General features: G+C 51.3%; 1 protein-coding gene across 2 annotated transcripts in view; it reads left to right on the top strand.

The window, feature by feature from the left end:
• The window catches only part of PTPRM (protein tyrosine phosphatase receptor type M), a 604,888-nt gene extending 587,154 nt beyond the window's left edge, over positions 1-17,734 (top strand). For both annotated transcript variants that reach the window (XM_032467107.1, XM_032467106.1), the window contains 4 exons: positions 1,904-2,029; positions 3,804-3,967; positions 9,315-9,450; positions 16,981-17,734. In XM_032467107.1, coding sequence (XP_032322998.1) covers positions 1,904-2,029; positions 3,804-3,967; positions 9,315-9,450; positions 16,981-17,034 — 480 coding nt within the window. In that variant the 3' untranslated portion in view covers positions 17,035-17,734. The remainder of the gene's footprint in view (positions 1-1,903; positions 2,030-3,803; positions 3,968-9,314; positions 9,451-16,980) is intronic.
• The last annotated feature ends 421 nt before the right edge of the window (positions 17,735-18,155 follow it).

Genomic DNA, 18,155 nt, shown 5'->3' with positions numbered 1-18,155 from the left:
CAGGCCCTGGCTGATGGCGGTGGGAGGGACAGGGAGGCCCCACTTCCGCCCGGCAGACAGAGCTGGTGCTCAGAGAGAGAGGAGGCTCCTGGGATTCGGTCTTTTACAGAACACTAAACGGAGCATTTGAACTGAAAGTCTTTGCAATTGCACAAGAATAGCACTCAACGACTTTAAGTATTTATATCTCTGGTTCATGGACGTGTGATGCGCTATTTAAGCCATTTTCCACACGGTTTCCTTGGGCAGAGTGCAGAATGCGGTGTGGGGAGTGCCAGGTGCCCGCCTAGGCCGATCCTGTTTTTCTGGTGTCAGTGACAAGCTTTAGATTGGGGCCTGAACCAAGAGAGTGAACAGAAAGGAAAGCTGACTCAGTCGGGAGGAGAATGGGCAGAACAGCTCAGATGTGCCTGTTAGGACCTTCGTTACCGCCGGCGTGTCCCATCGTACTGCCTGTGAATTTCAACAGTGGGTACCCTTGGGTGTCAAAAAGTCAACATCAGCAGGCTTATTGAGTGACAAGGCAGTTCTGTCACTTGTCACCAGGAAGCGCTGGTGAGGAAGCAGAAATTTCCTGGAAGCATTATTTTACAATAAATAAATGTAATTCCTAAAATACTACAGATTTTGCCAACAAAGAAAGGACCCATAGTTACCCTGCTTTCATCCTTGAGCAGGAAGTCCAGACCTTCAACTTCCTTGGAACAGAGGGAGGGGGCTGGCTCTGGCCAACCCGCTGAAACCCGTCTCGTAGTCTTGGACACAAATCAACCTTTGTAACCTTTGATGATGAGGTTTTAGAGCCTTTGGAAAATGAAAGGCATCAGGAAAAGGAAGTTCAACCACTGAGCTCTCTCTTTTTGTGGTACATTATTCTGCTTAAAATGAGATGATATGTTTTTCGTCTGCTCTTGGCCCAAAAGAAAAACACTATAAAATAACGAGGTCATTGCCTCTCGCCTTCCCCCAGCCATTTGTCCCTCGGGTCAGTCAGAAAGAAGAAAGTTAAACACTGCTCCCCAAAACATCACAGCGTACCACGTCCCCAGGGCAGTTGAATTTCAGACTTTAAATGCCTACATTAGGGGCCCAGAGCTTTAGGAGAGGTTTGTGAGAACAGGTTGTTTCCGAGTTTAGAGTTTCTGGGGGGCAGCAGCAAGCGAAGCCTCCCCCATCAGCCGCCTGCCCAGCGCCCCTCCCCACCACTGACGTCACGTGCATCCTGTGCGTGCAAAAGTCCTGGTTTCCCGGCATCACCGGTACCTGGAGCTTGAGACTCTGAGAATTGTGGTTTTTCAATTAAAGCCACCTCCAGGTAAAAGAGCCAACAGTTACTCTTATTACACCAGTTTCCTAGATCTGAGCTGGGAGGGTTTGGACCAGAGCATGAAAATGCAAGCCAACCCTGTTATCAGTATCTTGTCACTAAATAGCCCTATTCCCCAAGGTGAGTACAAACTACGGTGCCAGCCCAGACGGGAGGATGGAGATCTGGGGCGTTGACAGGTATGCATTCCATCTCAGGCGTCTCAGAGCCTGGAAGGGCAGGCTTGGCTTCTCCCCAGGGCTGGAGAAGAGTTCCTTTCAGCCACAGAAGGGACCTGACAAGGGCTAGGTCCACAGCATCCACGTGGCCTCCTTGGAACACAGAGGTGCTCACGGCTTAAAGATGCTTTCAGAGAAAGTGAAGGCAAAAGTATTAGGAGAGGAGGTGGATTTAAGGAATCAGCCAGCAAGAAAGTCCTCAAGCTGACTTGCTGGTAGGAAAAGAGAGAAAGGGGAGAAAATGAAATGACTAGGGGGCGTGTTGAGAACGACTGAAAGCTTCCCGTGACCTGATCCCAACCACGAGGAGTAAATGTATTCTTCCCACTCACCTTGTGTCTCTGTGTTTTGAACTCAGTTGTGTCCACAGTACTGGCCCGAGAACGGCGTACACAGACACGGCCCCATTCAGGTGGAGTTCGTCTCCGCGGATTTAGAAGAAGACATCATCAGCAGGATATTCCGCATTTATAACGCAGCCCGGGTAGGATCCGCGGCTCACGTTATGCTTTTGTTGTTTTGTCACTTGTTGGTTGTTTAGAGGGTTGGTACTGGTCACTGTTCTAGGTGTTTGGAATACACTCTAGGAGACTGTGAGCAAAACAAAGCTCCTGACCTTATAGAGCTTCCATTCTACTGGGAGAGGACAGACCAGGGATGAGGGATGTAACAGATATGGTACCAGATGTGTTAGAAAGTGACAGGTGCTGTGGGAACAAGAGCGGGGAGGCAGAAGGTGCTCAGGTCCGAGCAGGAGGGAGGGCGGATGTGCCCTGTGACCAAAGACCGGAGCAAAGTGAAGGAGCAGCCGCTGCTCTTGTGGAGACAGCTTTCCAGACAGAAGCAATGGTCAGTGCAAAGGCCCTGAGGTCAGGAACCATCCAGAGGCTGTGTAGCTGCATCCCAGTAAGCAAAGGTGGGCGTAGCTGCTGGAGCAGTTCACCTGGAGGGACAGGGGCCTAGGTCACGCAGGGCCTTGCAGGTCACTGCCAGGGCTGGCGGTTTTGCTTTGAAGGAAGTAAGGAGCCATGACAGGGTTTTGAGTAGAAGGGTCACATGATACAGTTTACCTTTGAAAGGAGCACTCTGGCTTCTCTGCTGAGAACAGAGAGTAGGCGAGGCTACTATAATCCCATGTAGGAAGGGACAGGGCGGACTGGAGTGGAGCAGTTGGAGGAGGTGAGAGGTGGAGAGGTTCTGATTCATTCTGATGGCACAGCTGGCGGGGTTTGCTGATGGCCTGGATCCCAGGGAGGCCAGGGTGGCTCTCAGGATTTCAGCCCTGAGAACTAGACGGAACAGACATTCGCCATGCTGGGAAAGGCCCTTGGGGTAGCAGGATTGTTAGAGGGTCGGGGGCACACATGGACGGGGGTCAGGAGTTCAGCTGGGGACATAGTAGATTCGAGATGACAGTTAGACACCTCAGTGGGAATATCAAGCAGGCCTTTGAATCTGTGAGGGGGAAGTTCAGGAGAGAGGGCTGAACTGGAGATCCAAATTGATGCCTTATTGGAACATTAAAAGCCATGAGACTGAATGAAATCATCAAGTGAGAGGCAGAGAAGAGACAGCACGCAGGCCTGAGCCTGGGGCGTCCATCAGCAAGAGGTCTGGGAGAAATGGAGGCCGGGCACACAGGGACAGCCAGGAGAAGGAGAGAGAGTGCACCGTGTCAGGTGCAGCTGAAGGTCACGGAAGACTTAGTCCCAGTGACTTACCGTGGCCACATGATTTCTTAGATACTGCAAATTCCACTTAATCGTGACGAAAGAGTACTGAACTAGTGATCCCTTATCAGGGGTCACACCAATAAGCAGAACCGTCTCCAACTCCGAGGAAACACGGTGTAGTCTACATCACCTTGAGCTCACAGACATCTCCAGATAAGTTAGCCTTTTCCCTTCATTTCCCTGCCATTAAGGCAAAGCCTTTTTACTGCTTCCTGCCCGATGTGGTCCGTGCTCAGTTTGTGCTATTTTTCACTGGGCTTTTGCAAAACCCTAAGCCTTCTTTGCATTCACTAGGCTGGCCTGTCATTGGAAACACCTGGTTTTTTACAACCACTGGAGATTAAAGCTTGTAACCCTTCAGGCCAGTAGACAATTCCTTCATTATTTGCAGGCAGGCCCCCAGCTCCCAAAGGCCCTGCTGGAATGAGGGCCAGGTGGGTGGGACCAGCCCGCTGGAGGTGGGCACTGGGAATGACGCCTGGTTTCTCTCTCTCCACTCCCCGCCCACTGCCCAACCCTCTGCAGCCCCAAGACGGGTATCGGATGGTGCAGCAGTTCCAGTTCCTGGGCTGGCCCATGTACAGGGACACGCCGGTGTCCAAGCGCTCCTTCCTGAAGCTCATCCGCCAAGTGGACAAGTGGCAGGAGGAGTATAACGGCGGGGAGGGCCGCACGGTCGTGCACTGCCTGTGAGTACTTGACCCCGGCCGCGGTCGCCGTCAGCGGAGAAGGGACAGGCAGGTCTGCTCTCCCCTTGGAAGGGTCTTAGGAGACTGCTCACACTTACCCTCCACCAGAGGTCCCCGTCTCTGTCGCGGGGAAAGACGCTCTGTCACCCCTCCCCCCACCACTTTCCCCTTCCTTCTCACGGACCCAGTTCATTAAAAACATCTGTACTGAGACAGGGTCCAAAAGGATCGCTTAATAGCCCACATCCCCGGCTTTACTTCTCCCCATCCAGATAGAACTTCTGATCAGAGTAAGTTCAGACGGTCACCTGTGTGGAGCTGATGCAAGCCTGGCGGGGAAAATGGACATTTTGGTTACAGTTTGCATTAGATCTGTTAGGTTTTTTGGAGATACGAAAAATAGTTTGCAAGGAGGAGTGTATAGCTCAATAGTAGAGCACGTGCTTAGTATGCATGAGGTCCTGGATTCAGTCCCCAGTACCTCCATTAAAAAATACATAAACCTAATTACCTACCCCCCAAAAAATAAATTAATTAAAATAAAATAAAAATAGTGTGCAGTTACTGATTTCTGCCTCTGGAGTCTGCCAGTGCCGGAACATGGCGCATGGTAGCTCTTTGATGAGGGCTTCCTAACGAGGGCCAGTGCTGTGACCCACAGGAGGAAGTCCCCGTCGGGGAGCCGAGGCACCAGGACAGGCCTGGGTGGGAGATACAGAGACCCCCTTAAATCACTGCACCTGGTAGCCACTGACCGCAATCTCCCAGGGCACGGCTGTGACCCTAGGACTGAACAGCCACACCGCCCCCGGCGTCCTACCTCAGACGGCAGGCTGCCCTTTAACTCCAGTGGGCGTGGTGGGCGTCCACCGTGTCCGCCCTCCTGCCAGCCCAGCACCCGGCCCTTCTGGTGAGAGAACTGGGACTTTTCTCTGGGGACCGTCCTCCCCACTCTGAAGCCCCTGCGGGAAGTTCCTGTGGGGCCCCTCCTCCTCTCTGCATCATGGCATGAGACCCAGGCCTGGAGAAGATGCTGATTGCTGTTTAGATTCAAAAATCTAAATCTAAGAATTTTTAGTTGTGGAACCAAGTTAGGTTCATTTAGTATCCTCCAGTGCAGCCAGGAAAGGATGCTTTGACCCACACATCAACCTGCTGTCCGTCTCTGAGGTGAGAACTTCGCATTCCGCATAGCATAGCGCCACCTACTGGCCGTTGGCGGAGCATCCCTGCCCAGACGCCCTCCAGGGGCCGTGAATTGAGGCACGTTACATCTCATAGTGAGCAAATAGGGAAATCTTTTTTTTTTTTTTAATTTGGGGGAGTTAAGGTAATTAGGCTTATCTTTATTTATTACTTTTGGTGGAGGGTTTGAAGGCAGGAACTCTACCACTGAGCTATACCCTCCCCCTAGGAATTTTTTCTTTATGCACGTCTTCCAGCTAGTAAAACCAGACGAAATGGATAGATGCAGGGTATCACCATTTTTCAACCCTTGATGAAAATAATGGATGTATGCAGTGGTCATTGACAGCTGCTAAAATCATTAGGTGAAATGCTGATGGGGAAGAGCAGTATGGTGTCCATGCAAAGAAAATCCTGGAACGGAGCCACGCCCTGGGGTACCCTGGTTTACAAGGACCCACCGCAGCACACCGACTTCAGGGCAGCAGGAAGAGCCTGCCTGCACACCTGGCCTCCCTTCCCACCCTGCAAACAGAAGCCATCTCCAGGTGGACAGTAGACCAGAGTGGGAAAAGGAAAAGAAGGAAGCTTCTAGGGAAAGCCTTCGCAATGCTGGGGAAACCAGAGATGTGCTACACAGGCCACAGACATGAGCCAGAAAGGAAGACATTGGTAAATTGGGTTTCATTCAAGTCAAGCTCTTCTGTTCATCAAAAGACACCAATGAGAGTGAAACACAAGACAGGATGAAGAGTTTTGTGTTACATACACCTGACAAAGGATTTGTGGCCAGAGTGCAGGTCAATAGGAAGAAAGATAGACAATCCACTCGTTTGGGGAAAACACTTCATGAGAACTTCATTTAAAAAAAAAGAACTTCAATGCCAATAAGCACTGAAAAGGTACACAGCATCATTAGTCTTCAGGAAAATACATGTTAAAAGACATTAAAATTGGATGCCGCTGCTGGCTGGCCAGAGTGGCTAAAATCTAAATGACAAGCAAAAGAATGATTCTGAGTGTTGAGAAGCCGTGGGGCAACTGGACCCCCAGACACTGCTGGCAGGAGAACATAGGTATGACCACTTTGGAGCTGATGGCATCTCCGAAAGCTAAAGGTAAAGGTGTTTTCTGAGCTCTTCTCCGAGGTCTGCGACTGCAGGAATGAGCCGTATATGCAGACATGCTTATAATATGGAAAACTGCACACAGCCCAAACATTCTTCAGCTCTTAGATAAGGAGATTCTACGGCGGTATATCCATTCAGTGGACTTATTCTCAGCAATATAAGGGAAGAAACTACTGACACAACATGGATGATTCTCACACAGATAATAGTAAGTGAAATAAGCCAGACTCAAAAAAAATGAAAAAAAAATAAAGTAATAAAATGAAAAAAAAGGACACAAATGAACTTACTTACAAAACAGACTCACAGACATAGAAAACAAACTTATGGTTACCAGGGGGAAAGGGGGGAGGGATAAATAAGGAGTTTAGGATTTGCAGATTCTAACTACTAGATATAAAATAGGTAAACAAGGTCCTACTATACAGCACAGGGAACTCTATTCAATACTTTGTAATGACCTATTATGAAAAAATATGAAAAGGAATATATATATATAATACACGTGAAAATGAATGACTAGGCTGTACACCAGAAACTAACACACTGTGAATTAACTGTACTTCAGTTAAAGAGTGTATATGTATGATTCCATGTATACAAAATTCAAAAACAGACAGAAGGAATTTCTGATGCTAGACGTGAGAACAGAGATTATCTTGAGGTATTGATACTGTTGAGGAAGGAGCACGGGGCGGGGGTGGGGGCATCCAGGGGACTGGTCATGGTCCATATCTTGATCTGAGTGGTGGTTACATGGCATATGCATTTGTAAAAGTGAACTGAGATAGATACTTACCATCTGTGGACTTAATTGTAGGTTTGTTATATTTTATTTTAAAAATTGCTTTACGACTTAATCATGGAATGATCAGGCTGGCATTGGAACACCGGGATCAATCTTAAAATCACAAAACAAGGAACAGCTTGATATCTTGTGCCTGCTTCCTAATGAGCGTTCATTTATAAGGTATCCTTGTCTTAAAAAAAAAAAAAGCAACTGAATTTTTATGAAGCTCTAGAGCTAACTCCCAACTGACAGGAAGTACAGGTTTAGAGATGGGTGTGTCAAATCCATCTCAGAGATGCAGTGAATGAGAACAACCCAGAATGTGTGCTCTCTGCAGGGGAAATGACCCCATTTCGTCCACAAATACATTGCCAAGAGTGAAAAAGAGAGAGCAGGGAGGAACCTGTAGATTAGAATGAACTTGCAAGACATAGCAACCAAATGCAATGTGTGGTCTTCGCTTGGATGAGGATTTGAAAAAGTCAACTATAAGAAAATGTCTGAAACAGTCTGGGAGATTTGGACATTGCCTAGAAACGTGATTCTATTAAACTGTAGTGTTTATTTATTTTAGATGTAATAATAATGCTTTTATGTTTAAAATAAAAAAAGATCCTTTAGCTCCTTGGAAAAGTGGTTGATTCCAGAGCTGGTGCAGGGAAGAAGACACAGGGTGAGCCTGGAACATCTTGTGGTTCTAGAAAGTAAGGAAGTGCTTCAAATAAAAATAAATAAGCAAATAAATTTTCAATGGTGGTAAGAGCCAGCTGTGTCTTTAGAATGCTGAAAGAGGGAGGAAAGTGGAAACCACTGTTGCAGACAGGATCCACCTACAGACACCAAAATCAGCAGGTGAAACTTTGAGGAGAAACAAGGTATTTGCATATTCCCAAAGTATCTTTCCCAAGACATCCATTAACCACAAAGAGAAACATAACTACACAGTGAAGAGGTCGGCCAGATGCCCATCGTCCTAACGAGTGACCCAGGCTGACATCTTGAGCGAGAAGACAGTTCCGCAACAGGAACACCTCCACGGAGGTCAGCTCTTCTGCAGTTTTCTGGCCAAAGTGCGTAACCTCACGTCCAGTGATGAGGAAGCAACAGACGGACCCAGAGGAAGGGACTTTCTACGATTTGTGCTTCGTGATGACTTAGAGGGTGGGTGGGGACCATCGCTGCTCGTCTCATTCTGTATTTCACACTCTACACAATAACTGACCAGTCCTCATTGAGAGTGTCGAGGTCGAGAAAGACGAGGGAAGAGGAGGCCTCGTGATGTGGAGGAGATCAAGATGTGACAGCTAAACTCAAGGTGGGTCCTGGACTGGATCCTGGACCAGAAAAAAAGGCTCGCGCGGAAAAACCAGTGACGTTTGACTAAGGTCTGTAGTTCAGTTGATAGTATCGGACCAGCGTTGACTTCCTGGTTTCAGTCACGTGCCGTAGTTCCGTAAGACATTCACATCAGGGGAAGGTGGCTGTGCAGGGAACTCTGCTCTTTTAGCAATGATTCTGTACGCCTAAAATTAACTCAAAAGAAAAAGTCGTATTTAAAAAGAGCCCTTTTCAGATTCTCTTCCATCACAGGTTATTACAAGGCAGTGGACGTAGTTCTCTGTGCCCTACAGCAGGGCCTTGTTCGTCTATTTTATACATAGTAGTGCATATACATTAAACCCAAACTCATAATTTTTTAAATACATATCATAAAAAGAATATATGTGTACAACTGAATCACTTTTCAGTACATCTGAAAGTAACAGAACATTACAAATCAACTACAATTTAAAATTTGTAATAAAATATTTTAAATTTAAATTTAAAAAATTAAATGAGCCTTTATGTTTTAGAGATAAATAATGAAATATTAATGGCTTATTTAAGGCCAAATCCACCTTTGAGCATCACATACCATTACAGCTTTCCTGCAGACACTACACCAGGTGGTTTGCATCGAAAATTTCCCTCTGGGCCCCTTTCCATAAAAATAGACAAGGTTCCGCATCAGATGGTGTCGTCTGGCCGCGGCGGGCGGAGCTGGAAGCCCTGTACCAGTCTCCCATCCCCCGCCCGCGCCCGGCCGCCCGCGGCGCCCACGCGCACGGAGGGGCGGGACCGGCCCAGGCGGAGAGTCGGGAGCGGAGGCCCGGGCGCTGCAGTTCCCCGGCGCGGAGGGGTCTCGGCCGCGCGCGGTGTGAGGTCACCTCGTAAAACCACCTGCCTCCTCTGCCCTCTCCAGGAACGGCGGCGGCCGCAGCGGGACCTTCTGCGCCATCAGCATCGTCTGCGAGATGCTGCGGCACCAGAGGACGGTGGACGTCTTCCACGCGGTGAAGACGCTGAGGAACAACAAGCCCAACATGGTGGACCTGCTGGTAGGGCCCGCGCCGTCCCGCCCAGGGGGCCCTTCCCGGGTAGCGGGAGCCCAGGCTGACCCCCGGGGGAGGCGGCTGGCGTTCGTGGTGAAACAGCGCAGTCGTGTCTTTTTGCCGGTTTTCCTACCTCGTTCTCTCTCTGCCGTTTCGCAAAGACTTCATCTCAACACATTTGAAATGTGGAAACCGCTGAAACTCAAAAGTGAACGTTCTTATTAATTTCCCGTCTTGGCAGTGCCTTCCATGCGGCTGAGCACTTCGTCCTCCTGGGGAAGAAATACTCGTAGCACATGAAATGCCGGAGTTTCAAATTATATATTTTATGAATAGCTTAATCACCTAATATTTATCAAAGGCGGGAATTTGAGCTTGACATCCAGAATATTGCGTTTAATTACGGTGGCCGTATCTGGGGAAAGGATTAAAGAGGTGGAGAAACAAAGGAGGAAGTGAAATTATTTTCTTAGAGTGTTTCATGAAATCTCCTGTTTGTGTGGAGCTGTTGAAATGCCAACCACTGTGACTCGAAAAGAGCAGAGTAGCTTAAAGGAGGGAGCTTTTCCATTAGGTTTTTGTGTTTCTCTGTTAGTGGAGGAAGGATCTGAAGGGAACAGGACTAATCCCAGTCGGAGAGGAAGCCGGGGAGGGGGAGGGGTGCGATGATGAGCTTGGAAAGCCTGCGTCCTGGGTCCAGTGCACGGCCGCAGTGGCGTTACAATTTTAAATAGAATAAAGGGGGCTAAAGAGAGAGTCGAGATTCAAGCTAAATGAGGAGGCAGCAGTGGTCCCCGGTTATTTCAGCAGTGCCCAGGCTGTGTAAAGACAGTGACCCGTGATGGCCGCCTCCTGGGACACGTCCCAGCCCTACTCAGCACAGGTCACCCTCCTGTGGCATCTGTTCCCCGCATCCAAGCCTCATGCTTAATGAGCTGTCCTGGTTCCAAGAAGCCCAGTGCTGCCTGGGGAGTGTGGTAAACGGGCCAGGTGCAGACACTCAAAACCGTTAGCAGTTACCATGCTGGCTTCTGTGCCCAAGGATCGTGCCCCCACCTCCCCCGCAAACTGCTGCTCCCGGCCCTGCCCTGCCCTGCCCCGGGGAAGCCCCTGCAAACCCTAATTCTAGTCAGCTAGCTAATTCAGGTGAAGCAACTTCAAACAAATGCGCTTGGCCATGTAAGTCTCCTTGCGCACGTCACTCGACTGTCCCAAGCCTGGGTTGTGCGAACTAGGGATGATACTGATTTGCTGAGGGGACCCCACATGACGATACGTGTGAACATGTTTGGGAAGCTGTGCAGGTGAGGATGGCGGTCTCTGACAGCACCGGTGTCGCCAGGCCCATGCAGCCAGCAGCCCTCCTGAGGCAGGTGAGTTCCAGCCCTGGGTGAGGGGCGGAGACCCAGGTAGCAGCAGTGTTTCCACACGCAGTGCCTTCGCACAGTCCGGATGTCACATGGGTGAGCTGGGAGGCATGTTCCGTGCCCTGACTTCGCTAGACCACCCCCTCCCAGAGTCAGAGAATTGTCTCACACCCCGAGACCCACCCTGAATTGGAAAGAGTTCCCCCATCTTGGAATTCTCTGTCGTCTGGGCTGGGGGCAATTGAGAAAAGGACAGTCGGGCAGGTAAAGGTGGCCTGAGTTTAGAACAGATAAGCAGATTGGCAGAGGATGGAGACAAATGCATAAATCAGAGTATTCTGATTGGGACTTCGGCATTTCAGGCCCTGACTCAGGGACATGTGTGTAACGTCCAAACCTTAATCGGCACCTGAGCAAAGCTGACCTTGATTTTTCTTTTAAAGACAAGGCCGTTTCCCTCCCACTGCAGGCTGAATTAAGCAGATCGTGAGAAAAAGACCCTTCCAGGTCTTTCCTCCATTAACTCTCGCGGTAGCTTCCATCACCCACCAGTTTTTATGCGCAGAAACAGTTTGGCTTTTCCCAAAGCCGCAGTGCAGACTACAGGATGAGGTGACACTACACAAAGCTGCTGATCGCAGCCCACTTTCCTGTAACAACCTGGGCGTCGCTGCAGTCGTGTGTAATTCTGACAGAGAAATAGGACCCCTGGGTGCCCAGAACCTGAGGGTCAGCCCCAGCCTGAGGATGAGCTCTGTGCCTGAGAAGTGCCGGAAAGCTCTGACATTTCCTGGGGAAGATGCCCGGTGACTTTGTCACCGCGACTGCTGGCATGAGGAGAGAGAATGTCTGGTGGCCAGAGGGAGAATGTCACAGTGCCCTTCCCAGTGGGTTTGAAGCTTCTAGAGTTGGATCAGGGCTCTCATTTGGTTGGTTTTGCCTGTAAGTACATTCTGTAGCTTGGTGCTTGTATGTGTGTACGCTGGCTAAGGGAATGAATTCGGGTCTGGGTGGTAAAATCTGGTGCAGTTTTACTGGGCATAAAAGGCCATCTGAGACCTAAGCACAGAATGTTGTACCAACAGCTGAAAAGAGATGGGTCCTGCCAGTGCCCCTGCGCAGAGTGAAGTGCGAGCCAGGATGTCCTGGGGTGCACTCCCATGCTGGCCGCCGGGAGGCTGTCCGGGGGGCGGGGGTGGGGAGCCCTGACCAGGCACCTCCCTCCGGATCTGCATGCTGGGGGCCCTTAAGAAAGTCACACATCCGTTCTGAAGCATGACGTTCTCAAGGGAGACCCAGAAGACCCTGCAGATTTATTTATTCAAACATTTCGTTTTAGGGGGGCTCCAGGGAAAAGCCAGTTGATGGCCAGGAATCAAAATTATTTTAACACAAGACTGGATGTTTTCATGCTGGGGGCAGCTGGGTTTTTCTCCTGACCCTCTCAGCCCAGTCTCTCAGTTATCTACCTCTTCAGCAGGCCTCCAGTCATCATCAAAGGACCGGGTCCCAGGGGGCAGGCCGGGGTGGGACAGCCTGAGGTCGGCTCTACTGGGCTGGTCAGATGCACACCAAGTCGCCCGCCCTGAGCCCCTTTGAACCTGATGGAGTTGCTGGAAAACTAGCTGCTTCAGCAAACAGTCCTCTCACCTTTGCCTCCGCACTTGACTTTTGAAGTTTCCAGGGATCTGTTTTAACAGAGGAACAGCCTTTAGGTGATCGATCTTGCCTAGAGAAACGTGCTGTTCCCTGGGAGGCGGTGGGAGCTTTGGGCAGTGTGATGATTTGAGACACATACACGTTGTAGAAGGGTTGCCAGGATGAGGGTAGTGAACCCACCCGTCCCTCGCATCATCAGCATAGTGACTGTGTGCGTGCGGTCAGAATGTTTACTGCCTGCTCCCAGCAGCTCTCAGGTACCTGACCCCGTGTCGTTACAGGCCACTGTGCTGTACGTTAGATCCGCAGAACCTACTCTTCTTACAACCAAAAGTGTCTACCCTTTAACCAGCATCTCCCCCCTTGCCCTCCCCTCGACAACCGCAGCGCTAGTCTCCATTTCTATGCAATGGACTTTTTTTGTAATGGGAGCTTTAAAAAATTCTGATCCCTGGCCCACCCCAGAGAGCCTGATCCCGTTGGTCTCGACCTGGCTTCAGCGCAAAGCGTTACAAGCCCCTCGCGTGATTCTGATGCATAGCCGGTCCATAAAGGCTGTAAGCTCACCTGCACCTGAAATCACCTAGGCGCTTCCCAGACACGGATGCCCAGGCCGGCCCCAGAAGAGCGGGGCGGGCCGAGCCCACGTGTTGTGCTGCAGGGCAGGGAGCACAGTTCCGGAGGTAAACTGACCTCCCTGTCCTGCCAGGCGGGCTGCAGGGCGGGGCTGAGCCCACCCCCCAGCCTCCTGCTCCATCCCTCCCGCTCCACATGTGTGCGTGGGAGCTGAGGGTGGAGACCTCAGGTGGGGAGTCAGAGAGACTCCCTCAGGTCCCCGAGCTGTGCCCCCACCAGCTGTGCGGCCCGCCGCTGGGACCCTAGTGGCATCTGCTTCCCCGAGCCCATCCCTGGGGAAGCAGCCCCTGCCGTCCGCTTCTCTGGAGTCTCTGTCCGGGCCCCAGCCCCCAACACTGCCCCAGACTCTGATCTCCCTGCAGCTGCCCCCTCAACCCCAGCCCCAACTGAGCTCCTGGCTCCAGAGAGCCCCGTAAATATCTGCTGAGCAAGGGGACATTTCTTCTCTGTACCTGGACCCGGGTTACCCTGAGAGGCTCCCTGGGACCCAGAAAGGCGGCAACTACAGGCTGATGGGTTTGAATAGGGAACCAGCTGTGCGGACGGTTCGATTCAGGGGCTTTGAGGGAGAAAGTGCTTCAGAGCTTTCCAAGGCTACAGAGAGAGTAAGGACCCACGTGTCCGTCATCAGAGACCTGCAGCTGCCTGCCCGGGGTCTCCTAGGCCCAGTGGCTGGTTACCTGGTGTGACCTCCAGGAACGCTGAATCAAGGCTGTTTGCACAAGGGGACCAGTTCCCTCTCCTAGCAGGCGCACTGGTCAGAAGGACTCTCTCCAGACCGATTTGTCAGCAAGGATGCAACTGAAACTTTAGCTTCAGACAGCCGGTGCGTCAGGGAGGGCAGCTTTCCCCAGGTGAGCCGTGCGGACAGCTCTGTTTGACTCTTCCAAGGCAGGCGACGAGGGGCGTTTGAAGTGACAGACTGACAGTAGGGCCTGACCTGCAGGCTCAGGCCGCCTCACTGATACAGGCACTGCCCAGACCCTCAGGGAAGCCGCCCGCAGCCGCCGCTGGCGCTGTGGCCTCATGACGCCTCCCCGGGAAAGCAGGGGCTTTCAAAGCGTGCCCTCGCCTTGGTGCCCTTCCGACTTCCCTTTCTCCCTCTTTGTGGGAATAGAAGTTGGGTCTGGAGTGAAGCTGGAGTCAGGGGTTTTGGAGAGGAGTCGCCCTGGTTACTGTCAAGCTCAAAGATGAGCCCCTGCTCCCGGCACCAGCTCACGTCACCCAGATCTGGGAACCCGGGACAGGGCGTAAACGGGCTTTTTCCCCTGAAGCACAGAGAAGGCTCGTGCGGCCGAATTACACTGCTCAAAAGCCAGTGAGTGGGAGGGGAACCGCAGAAGGCGGCCCTGGACTCTCGACCAAATTTATCAGGTTCCAGTGGGTTTCAGGCATTTCCCGAGGTGCTTGGGGCAGGGAGTGTGGCCATTCTTGGTCTTTCTTCCCAGTGCCCTTATTTTCCTGATTCAGAAACCAGTCATCACAGAGCCTATGGGGACTGGCAGCTTGCTTAGGAGGCATAAGACGTGAGCGAGAATTCACTTTGAAAACTGTAGTCCGGCCTGCGACAGGGCTCCCTGCCTGACTCCCACCACAGCCGCTCCTTGCAGGGAACCCAAAACCCCTTCCCACGCCCTCGCCTGCCCTGTGACCTGAGGCTGGCAGCCATGTGGCCCTCTAAGTACATTTTAATTTATTTTTTTATATTTATTTTGGTGGGGGGAGTTAATTAGGTTTATTTATTTATTTTAATGGAGGTGCTGGGAATTGAACTCAGGACCCTGTGTGTGCTTAGCACGCACTCCACCCTGAGCTTTGAGCTACACCCTCCCCCTCCAAGTGCATTTTAATGCACTAAAAAGTTAGTTCATAGTCGGCACTGGAATGAATTGCAGTTAGGTTTGTACAGAATCATGGTTCTGCGATAAAGGGTTGGACCTCTTAGGGAGGGGAAGTGAAACGTCAGTGTGATTCCCCCAAAACAGACCTGGCTGGAGCACTCCGCAGCCAGCGTGGCCTGACAGTGTCAGAATTTTGAAATTCAAATGACTTCTTTGAAATATTCTGAAAATAAAAGTATCAAAGCCTGAAGTAATGAATCCTGGGATGTGAATCAGAAAGTTTTCATGCCATTATTTCCAGTTCTCCTGGGTCTGTGCCCGGGAGTGGCTTCGCTGGGGTGTGGGCCAACACCAGGCGGTTTTCCTAGGGGCTGTGCCATCTTGCAGCCCCAGCAGCACTGGGAGGGCTCCAGCGCCTCACAGCCTCCCTGACACTGGTCTTTGTGTTTTAGCCGTCGTGGCAGGAGGTACCACCACTGATGTTTAATTTTGTGGCACTTCAGTGTATTGAAGTCACCCATCTCCTTTCTGTCTTTACCTCTGGATTGTACCACCTGAGGGCTGAGGCTTTGTCTGGAAATCCCCAGTCTCTCGCCTTAAATATTTATCAGGTGGAATCAGACGCTAATATACCCATGTTTTGTCATCATTTACTTGCACCACCAACATTTGAGCCCCAGCTGCATGCTGGGCTCTTTGCTAAAGACCGAGGGGACAGACCATGGCTTCAAATAAGTAGGCTGGCCTAGTGGGGCATTTAGAGAACAAAATGTAGGTGAAGAAAGAAAATTGCAATGACTAATTAGGCACATGTCCAAAAACGGCAATTTATTTTTAATTAATTTGGCGAACTCCCAAATAAGAGACCCATTCCTTCAGTTGTGGCCATTGTGTTGGTGTTGAGACAGCGGTGTGACCTGCATGGCTGGTGAAAACTGACCTCTCCTCTGGGGGGTGGTGGGGCCTCTGGTTGCTGAGGGGCTGGGCTGCTGCCTCGTGAAAGATGGAGGCGTCCCCAGCCTGGGTCCCTCCACCTGGTTCAGAGGCCACACCCTGGCGAGTGTCCAGCAGCTCACGGCATAAACACAAATGTGGGATGCCCTCCTCTCCCACCTGAGACCCCACCTGGGCCAGGACCTCATGCTGGGGTGCTCAGGCTGCAGTCCCTGACTGGAGGAGGCTTTCCCCAAGAGAAATGGGTCCATGGCCCGATTAAGAACTGCCGTGTGGCCCCCTCTGTGCGTTTCCTTTTCCTGTCGCTCCACCTGAAGTGCCTGCTCCATCTCCAGTCAGGATGACCACATACTTTATCATTCACGCTGGGAGGCTTTGAGAGTGAAGTGATCTGACTACGGATTCTGCCGAGACAACAGGCGGAAATCGGGACTGTCCCAGACAAACCAAGGCACACAGCCCCCTGCCCCAACCCCCTCCTCAGTGTCTCCTACTCCTTACCACCCCTGCACACCTTCCCTAAGAGGCTCTGCGCCCTCCTCCAGCATCCACATGGGGACTGTCTGTGGGCTCCACTCAGCTCTGCCCGTGAGTGTCATCAGGTCCCTGCCCCTCCTCCCCGTTGGACCATGGCCTTCTCCAAGTCAGGGACCAGGTCCAGGTGCCTGGTACTTAAGAGATGCTGAGTAAAGTCACGTAAGAGGGAGGAAGTCCCGCTGAATGAAAATCAGGGCGAGCTGGGCCAGGAGAGAGACCACGTTTATTCGCTGAGCAGATCACAGAGGCATCCCCTCCTTCCACGTGGAGGGTTATCGGTCCTTCCACGTGTCTGGAACGTCCGTCCCAGAAGCTCTCACGAGCATCGATGTCACAGTCCCTGTTCCATCAGGCCTCGTGGGAAACTTCTACAAACGGCGGACACGCTTGCGGTTCCGAACCGCGACTGTCGGGTTGGTTGCCAGTTAACATCCTTCTCGGTGTGATTTCTTCCTACGAAAACCCTAATGTGACATCATTGCTTTGGTAGGAACAGCACTGAGCCGTCGCCAGGCTGACGCTCTGTCCTCTCTGTGTTCCAGGACCAGTACAAGTTCTGCTACGAGGTAGCCCTGGAATACTTGAATTCGGGCTGACGGCACCCCGAGCCCTGCAGACGCGCCTTTCAGCCCGCGGGGCCAGGACGGCCCGCGGAGTTGGTGCGGACGAGATGAAGGCTTCTCAATACGCTTCCTTTGCTTTGCATCCTCGGCTCTTTGAAGAGCCCAAGCGAGCGTTGCTAAAAGCGCTTGCGCTGCCCAGCCCCCAGCAGCGCTGCCGCCGCCAGAGGCCTCCCCGCATCTCCCCGTCGCCAAGCTCCAGCGTCCCGGGCGCCGGGTCCCTGGAGCGGCGTGGAAAGCTGGCGAACTGAAGAGCACAATTATATTCTTATGAAGGAATTTGTACCTTTGGGGTATTATTTTGTGGCCCGTGAACCTTCATTATTGTTACAGCTGAGTGTACATTTTTGTTCTGTGGAGAATGCTGCCCAGCATTACGGTAATATATTATTTTAGTTAATATTTGTACTTTAACATGTTGCACCATAGAAGTTTCTGTAGCTTCCCGAGACTAACAGATAAACGCGTCATGAACAGAGATAAGTTGTCTGAGTTGTGGTTTCTATCAGATTTGTATTGTTTCCGAGGGAAAAGCTTGGGAGGGAGTTCAGTTCAGAACCGCAGAAGTCGGCTGTCAAGAGTCAGAGATCCGAGGCTTTTCCCTTTGTGTATATTGTAAATATCTTTGAGTTCATCCAAATTATTTATTCATTAAAAGAAATTTTTGTGAAGCACAGTGAGTGACAATCATTTTTATTAAGCCCTGGACATGATTTACTGTGTAATGTTCCCTTGTGTGAATTCTCAATAAATAAAGACCCGTGACCAGTCTGGTGTCTTCCTAGTGTCCACACCCTGGTGGGGACAGCTCGGTCCCTCTGGACCTTTGGCAGAAAGGTCGTACCTGGGATCTGTTGGCCTGGAGCAGGTAGAGCTGGGATTTTTGAGAGAGAACGTCTGTCCGTGAGGAACCTAGGCCCATCCTGAGAGCTTCCCGTGGTGCACAAGACAGCATCCCACCGCCGGTGAGCCCTGAGCCGGCAGGCAGGCTCTCACAGGGGGCACGGGACTGGACACCAGGGCGGTGACTTCCTGACCGGAAGTGGCCTCTGCCTTTCTCTGCCTCAAGTCAGTGGATGGAGGTCATATCTCTCTCT

Source organism: Camelus ferus, chromosome 24 (assembly GCF_009834535.1).
Source record: "Camelus ferus isolate YT-003-E chromosome 24, BCGSAC_Cfer_1.0, whole genome shotgun sequence".
Lineage (NCBI taxonomy): Eukaryota > Metazoa > Chordata > Mammalia > Artiodactyla > Camelidae > Camelus > Camelus ferus.
Note: the sequence above shows the minus strand (reverse complement) of the source record. Positions and strands in the feature narration are given on the sequence as shown.